Source organism: Pyrus communis, chromosome 4 (genome assembly GCF_963583255.1).
Source record: "Pyrus communis chromosome 4, drPyrComm1.1, whole genome shotgun sequence".
Classification (NCBI taxonomy): Eukaryota; Viridiplantae; Streptophyta; class Magnoliopsida; order Rosales; family Rosaceae; genus Pyrus; species Pyrus communis.
This window is the reverse complement of record NC_084806.1, coordinates 28,660,541-28,668,714: the sequence shown is the minus strand read 5'-3', so window position 1 is coordinate 28,668,714 and position 8,174 is coordinate 28,660,541. Positions and strand designations below refer to the sequence as shown.

The following is an 8,174-nucleotide window of genomic DNA, read 5'->3' as shown; positions in this document are numbered from 1 at the left end:
GAGGACCTTAATGTCATATTCTATCGTTTGTTTAAAATTAAAAAATAAATCGAGGGCTACTCAGTAATACGGTCTGGTGATATTTCTTTTTACATGTAAGTGAGATGATTTAGATTCGAATATGTTAGATTGCGAATTTGATACCAAATAGGTTGTCCATTGCGTAGCTTGCTAAATTCTCCTATATCTTTAGTATAAAATATATCGTTATACTAAAAAAAATAAAAAAATAAAAAAATAAATTGAGGATTGCAATAGAAAAATGAACGTGTAGTGGGTTAGGGATATTGAAATATGCGCAGTAAGCCCAATAGAAAGCCCAAATTTCTGCCTACACCTCTCTCTTCGTTTCTCTCTCTGCCGGGTCTGTCTTCCCCTCTCACCCTGGTTTGACATGGTTGTTGCTTGTGCCTTCTGCCTGCGGCGCAGCTTTAAACCCACAAGGGCCACAACAGAATAGCAAACCTCAAAGGCCTCTCTCTCTCTCTCTCTCTCACACTATCGTGGCTTTTTCGCATCCTCTGAATCTCAAAGCAAAAATCCATGGCAGCTTCACTCTCATAAACCCTGCAGTGAAACCTACAATATCGACACACCCAGAAGAGCTAATTACATGCATTTTCCGATGGATTTGAGGAGGCTTTCAATCCCCAAACCCCATCTTTTTCTCTTCTCTCCCATCAACCGCCCGTGCGTGACCTGCACCACCCAACGCCGCCCCCAAGAGCCTCCTCAGCCACCGCCATTGCATCTTCCGGATCAACCGGAGCCGCCCGATCAGAGTTTGCACAACTGGGTATCTTCTGTTCTCTCAAAACCATCTCTAGATTCTTCTAAGTGTAAAGCTCTCGTACCCCTTTTGTCGCCTCTTCAATTTGATCAGTTGTTCCGTTCCATTAGCTCCAATGTGAACCCCAAAACAACTCTCCATTTCTTCTATTTTGCTTCTGAATCTTTTAAGTTTCGGTTTACTGTTCGATCCCTTTGTGTTTTGGTTCGTCTGCTTATTAATTCAAATCTTGTATCGCCTGCGAGATTGCTTTTGATCCGTTCGATTGATGGGAATGTGCCAGTTTCATATGCTAACCCCAGTCACAGGCATATGGAAATAGCCATTGTCATGTTGGAATTGAATACCGTGGCCGAAAGAGCTGTTGGTGTTCAGGCACTGGACTTGTTGATTCATGTTTACTGCACCCAATTCAAGAGTACGGGTTTTGGTTACGCCGTTGATATGTTTATGTGTTTTTCTGATAAGGGCTTCTTTCCATCATTGAAGATTTGTAATTTTTTGTTGAGTTCGTTAGTGAAGGCCAGCGAACTTCATAAGAGTTATCAAGTATTTGAAGTTATGTCTCGAGGTGTTTCTCCTGATGTTTACTTGTTTACTACTGCAATTAATGCATGTTGTAAGGGAGGGAAGGTTGATGAAGCGATAGGTTTGCTCTCAAAAATGGAAGGGCGGGGTATTGCTCCAAATGTTGTTACATACAATAATGTTATTCACGGGCTTTGTAAGAGCAGGAGATTAGACGAAGCTTTCCAGTTCAAGAAGAAGATGGTAGAAAACAATGTGAACCCGAGTCTTATAACGTACAGTGTGCTCATTAATGGTTTGATCAAGCTGGAAAAGTTTTATGAGGCAAATTGTGTTTTGAAGGAAATGTCCAATAGGGGATTTGTCCCAAATGAGGTTGTCTATAACACATTGATTGATGGGTATTGTAAAACGGGAAATATTAGTGAGGCACTAAAGATATTGGATGATATGTTATCCAATGGATTAACTCCCAATTCTGTTACTCTTAATTCTCTGCTGCAGGGATATTGTAAAACTAATCAGTTGGAGCATGCTGAGCAGATTTTAGACAAGATGCTGTCCCATTGTTTATCCATAAATCAAGCTGTTTGTTTCTCAGCTATTCACTGGTTATGCATGAAATCTAGGTTCGATTCTGCGCTAAAGTTTACTATAGAAATGCTTTTAAGAAACTGTAGGCCCAGTGATGGCTTGCTTACCACGTTGGTTTGTGGGCTTTGTAAAGATGGAAAGCATTCTGAGGCAGTTGAACTTTGGTTTAGGCTATATGACCTAGGATTTGCAGCCAACACTGCAACTTCAAATGCCTTAATTCATGGACTTTGTGAATCTGGTAGCACACAAGATGTTGTTCTGCGACTGAAACCAATGCTAGAGAGAGGTTTGGTAATGGATAAAATCTCATACAACACACTTATCTCGGGTTGTTGCAAGGAGGGAAAAGTGGAGGAAGCTTTTAAGCTTAAAGAAGAGATGACTAAGCAAGGAATTGAACCAGATACTTATACTTATAATTTGTTAATTCATGGTCTATGTAATATGGGAAAAGTGGACGATGCACTTAAACTATGGGATGAGTGTGAAAATCGGGGTCTGGCTCCCAATGTCTATACATATGGGGTGATGATAGATGGGTACTGTAAAGCTGGCAGAGTGGATGAGGGTGAAAACCTTTTCAGTAAGTTGGTGACTAAAAAAGTGGAGCTAAATTATGTTGTTTATAATACACTAATCAGAGCATACAGCAAAAATGGGAATATGACTGCAGCCCTTGGTCTCCGCTTGGACATGAAAAAGAAAGGCATTCAACCAACTTGTGCCACGTATTCTTCTCTTATAGATGGACTCTGCAAAATTGGCAGTGTTGAGGATGCAAAATGCCTTCTAGATGAAATGAGGAACGATGGCTTGTTGCCAGATGTTGTATGTTATACAGCACTAATTCATGGTTATTTTAAGCTAGGACAAATAGATAAAGTAGGGAATGTCTTGCTGGAGATGTCTTCATTTAACATAAAACCGAATAAGATTACCTACACTGTCATGATTGATGGGTACTGTAAACTAGGCAATATGGAAGAAGCAACTAGACTGCTATCTGAGATGACAAAAATGGGAGTTGTCCCAGATGCTGTCACCTATAATGCGTTAACAAATGGATTTTGTAAGCAAGGGAAGGTGGAAGAAGCTTTTGAAGTATGTGATCATATGGCCAGTAAAGGAGTAGCTTTAGATGAAATTACGTATACGACATTGGTTCATGGGTTGCATCAGCCCACTACATGTACAAATCAGGAATGATTGGAAACATTCAAAAGGTTAGGTTTTTACTTTTTTGCATGAAGAATTCTTCTGTTTCTGAACAGTTTTATGATATTTAACTTGTGCACCATGTTTGCGCGCCATGTTCTGAAGGTAATATGGTTCATTCACAGGTGCATATTCCTATTCTTAAAACTGATGGCCGTAGACCATGGGATACATCTCCTTAACGTCACTAAAATGATTCTTGAACATTTGGAGGTTGGTAGATCTGTACATTACTCATTTTCTTTGCTTCATATTTATATGAAGATTCTTTAATTACTTCTAATTCATTAACTATGTGGAGTTGATATATGTTATTGCATCGTCACTAGTAGGGTGAAGGTACCGCCATGATATGACATTGGTTCACTAGTAAATTTATTCCTGGGTTGGGAGTAAAATAAATAGCTGGCACAATTGTTGCTTTCCCATGTTCTTTTTTCGTCTTATTATTTCTTCCTTGTTTGCCTAACTTATTAAAGATTCTCACTGTTACATATGCTTACAGAGTTTCATCCGCTAGTAGTTATTAAGTTATGTATAAACTTAAACATCATGACATAATCACATTATATGTTGTAACTCCTTTTAGCTCCCAAATATTAGACTTCAAGACTTTCTTTTAGCTCCCAAATATTACAGACTTCAAGACTTTGTGATGATTCATATTTTAGGTGCCTCTCCTTCCATTAAGTTTACACATGCTCAAACTTTTAACATCACTGCATAAAGTGGCCTCTCTGAGAAAAAAAATTACACTTGTGTGCTCACTTCCATTGTTAACTGCTTAAGTACTATTGAGCAGTTTGGCTGTAGTATATATCCTTTATTTCCCATCTCAATGGTTGAGCGCCAATAGTATTCCTAGTAGGGATGTCCTAATTTATTAATTCAAGGTGTCTGTATCAATTGACTGTTACTTACTCTTATGGTGGTCCCCAGTTGCAACCCTACTTCATTTGAGTTTGGGACTGGCTATGTTTACAAAAGAAAGTAAGAAATCGGCTGTCTCAAATTTGAATCCTGTTTACTCTGTTGATGAGGCACATAGCTCGATCAGATGGCCATACCGAATGATTGAAACATCAATAGGTATTGCACTTTAGACCATCTCTATCTTTCGAAGGTTTATTGCATGAGTTTATTTTCCCCTTGATATATAATGTGGTTGATGGAGGCTAGAGAACTTGTTCTGAGGTGAATCACAGAATAAACAAAAAATTGCTACGCGAATTGTGTTGCATAAAGCCAGGGGAAGAGATATTTTATAGATAACTGTGGGCAAGCAAACCTGCCTCTAGCAATTTTATCAATAATATTGTTTGCTTTCTATTTTATTGTTTTCATTCCGCAAACCACAGCTGCTGAATTTGGTGAACAACAGTTGTGATCATTATTTCGAGTTGTTAGTGGTTTTTTTTTTTTCTTCTCCTTCCTGCTTCTGTTGAATTCTGTTGTATTACGCAGAACCATTTAATTTTTCTTTTCTTTCATTTTCAATCAGAATTTCCTGGATTCCTGACCTAGCAATTCCTCAGCCGATCTTTGGAGCTAGTATTGAGGTTTACAAGGTCACGCGTCAAATATGAGGTTAGAAGTTGTTTATCAAAAAGTCATGCTTGGATATAACAGAACTGATATTTTGCTCAACTCCTTTTGATATTTAAGTTCTCTTTTCTTTTCCCAGAATTTAGGATTTGATGATATCAACAGAGACTAGATATCCTGAGTGATGCTAAGTTTATGACATAACAAGTTTGAATGATTAACTTGGCATTTTTGTTTGGCTTTCAGCCATATAAACTACGGACCGTACTGACCAAATTACTGAAGGTTACTTAGGGGTGATTGTTGATTTGGCTTTGGCTACTACCGAAATGAAAGATGTACTTTGAATTCGTCTGTATAGTAATAACATTGTTTTAAACTAAATTGATCATGGATTGCTAATTTAGGCCTAATTTCATAGCTCGTCTATTATTTTATTTTCGTAGTTGGCATTCTACCTTGTTGTTTCTTGTTGGCTTAATGGAGCTATATCATTACTAGCTGTGAATCATGCCATGGATGGCTAATATTGTGAAGAGAAATTAGATTTAAAGCCTCACAATCCAAATGTAACTTTGCAGAACTTAAATGACATTTGCAACAGACCTCCCAAACGCTCCTGCCTGCTCCAGACGCTTGCTGTCGTCTGGAAGTCATGAGATTTACAACTCCCTGCAGGATGCGATGCCTGTATTCTGTTGTTGTGCGATCTTTTGAGGAGGATGGCCTTTCCAGTGCGGATTATGTGAATTTTCACGCAACTGATTGACCGGGGCTTATTTGGGTAAAAACCAGTTCCCTGCGTTTTTCCAAGGCAATTCATGGAAAGGCTCTTAGGATGCAAGAAAGAAATTCATTTATGCGTTTCCTTTCTGGTGGAGACGCGATCATCTACAGGTAGGGATTTTGAGTTTTGTTTTCTAATTTCTTAGAGAACAGAACCATTAAATCGATACCTGCCTCATGTAATGGTCCATAATGTTAATAGATACAAAATATACATGATCGAAACGACAAGATACTATTATTTGGATGACCAATTTGAATCTGCTCTATTACCTCAAAATATCGCTTTTTATTTTTCAAACGTCTAAATAAAAGTTGGTTTATATTCTTCCTTTTGTTGCTGGAAATGGGTTGAAATAACACTTTTTTATTCATGATTTGAATTCTCTCCTTTGTTTATATGGGAAATTTATTTTATTTTTTGGTTTGAAAATATTGAAAAATAAATCAAATTGAAATTTGTTGTTTAGGTGGATTTTTGTTTTAATGCTAAACGAAGAACGAAGCATTTCGATTGATCTCCCTTAATTAAGATTGTTACAGTGGCGTTCTGTGCCAATGAAATGAAGACATAAGTATTATATATCTTTATTTCATTAACATGAAATGCAACATAGTGATGTATCCGTGTTATGAAAATTGTTATTTCCCATTCATATTTGTAGTGCTTCGTTCATAGAGAACATGAAGAAAAGAGTGCTGACAAAAAAAATAAAAAAACATAAAAAAGGAGCAAAGAGAGGAAGGTGCCTTCTCATAATTTTGCATGTTCACAAGTGGTGTTAACAAGATTTAAAAGGTGCTAGTCGGGTGGTGGGCAGGAGACAAGCACTTAGGCAAGAGTCTAGGTTATTTATTTATTTATTAAACTAAATTCATTATATAAAAGGATAATGAAATGTCTATTTATATTTTTAAAAATAAATAATTGTATTGCAAACTATAAAATAGTATGACATAAATTATAAATTACTAGAACATATGAAAATATGGGAATATGCATATTAATAAGTATTCATCTAAGTATTCAACAACTCTTGTATAATTACTAAAAAAAAAAGAAAATGCAATAAGGGAGTTATCTATTTTCTAATTGAGTAAAGGTCGCGACCTAGGCAGGTGTAGGCATTGTTTCTTATTTTTTAAACGCCTAGAAATTAACCGTGGCAATAACCAGCTGCCTAGCTCGCCTAAGTGGCGCTAGGCAGGGGACTTTTAGGACATTGGGTGTTACATAAAAATTTCTCCAAAAGTTCAACAAGGAATGTAGTTGGTATGACTTCTGATTAATGAAGTGACCTCTCCATAAATAAATAAAAAGAAAATAACTAAAAAAAAAAAAAACCAATAGTCAATGAAAATAATAAGGTTAAATTACAAAAAAACTACCTCAACTATTGAGTCAACCACAGTTTTATACCTCATCTTTAAAACATTTCAATGTCATACCTTATCTTCGAATTTGTTGCAATATCATATATTCAGTTAGTTTATCTGTTAATTCCTCTATTAAATGCTGACGTGACTTGAGACTGGACCCACTTTCTATTAAAAAATTAATTAAATATTAAAAAAATTAAAATACAATCATTTAAATATTTTTATGAAAATAATGTGGGACCCGCCTACCTTCTTCCTATCCCACCCGTCTCCCCCACCATTCCTCCCTTCACTCCAAAACCAAAACCCCACCGTGGCTCTACCTTGCCCTCATCCTCCCCACTCAATCATCTTCTCCACAGTGACATACTCCCCCACACCTTAAATCTTCGCCGTTCGTAGCGTCGACGAAAGGCGTATCATCTTGGACCGGTCTAGGCCCACAACCCGACCCGAACTCTTTGAGTCGCCATCGCGTTTAAGAGAATGCCATGACCGCTGCCGAGGTCAAGGGCGTGCTTGATGGTCGACCATTCGTTGATTGAGCTGACCATGCGCTGGGCGACGTCGTAATGGAGGGGAAGTGAAGAGAATAGGAAGTGTCCATATGCGAAGAAGAGGTAGAGGGCGGAAAGGGCGATGATGGAGCCAGTGAACTCGGCGACAAAATAGGCTGTGTTAATGGGTAGAAGGCGGTGGAAGAAGAGGGTGACAGGGTTGAAATAAGTGAGGTGGAAGAGTTATAGAATGGTAAATAGGACAACGTTGAAGAGAAGGAAGAGAATTGTGTGCAACTAGTCGAGATCGTAGATTACATATATTTGATGGTTTCCCCCATCTTCCTCTCTCTAAACATGTTTCCAAAAGGCATAAAATCTCCAAGACTTTAAACAAATTCAAAGAAGGTGGATGGGGAAGGAAGGTTGGGGGTTGGGGACACAGGTGGATGGGGAAGAAGGTGGTTTTGGTTTTGGACTGAAGAGAGGAATGGTGGGGGGAGACGGGGTGGGATAGGAAGAAGATGGGTGGGTCCCACATTATTTTTATAAAAATATTTAAATAATTGTATTTTAATTTTTTTAATATTTAATTAAATTTTTAATAGAAAGTGGGTCTCATCTCAAGCCACGTCAGCATTTAATAGAGCAATTGACAGACAAACTGACGGAATGTATGACATTGCAACAAATTCAAAGATAAGGTATGACATTGAAATGTTTTAAAGATGAGGTATGAAATTGTGGTTAACCCAATAGTTGAGGTAGTTTTTTGTAATTCAAAAACTAAGTAGTTTGAATTGAAATGAATTTAGAGCTCAATTGCTGACAACATG

The 8,174-nt window shown here is 37.5% G+C and overlaps 1 protein-coding gene across 2 annotated transcripts; it reads left to right on the top strand.

Annotated features, from left to right (window-relative positions):
• Positions 1-389: 389 nt before the first annotated feature.
• LOC137731310 (pentatricopeptide repeat-containing protein At4g19440, chloroplastic-like) lies at positions 390-5,728 on the top strand. Of its 2 annotated transcripts, none has more exons than XM_068470407.1 (5): positions 390-3,138; positions 3,256-3,343; positions 4,070-4,219; positions 4,632-4,717; positions 5,257-5,728. In XM_068470407.1, the coding sequence occupies exon 1, from the start codon at positions 614-616 to the stop codon at positions 3,119-3,121; it is 2,508 nt and encodes an 835-aa protein (XP_068326508.1). In that variant the 5' UTR covers positions 390-613; the 3' UTR covers positions 3,122-3,138; positions 3,256-3,343; positions 4,070-4,219; positions 4,632-4,717; positions 5,257-5,728. The 2 variants fall into 2 exon arrangements, with proteins under 2 accessions (XP_068326508.1, XP_068326509.1); XM_068470408.1 differs by having other exon boundaries at positions 3,236-3,343.
• Positions 5,729-8,174: the final 2,446 nt, after the last annotated feature.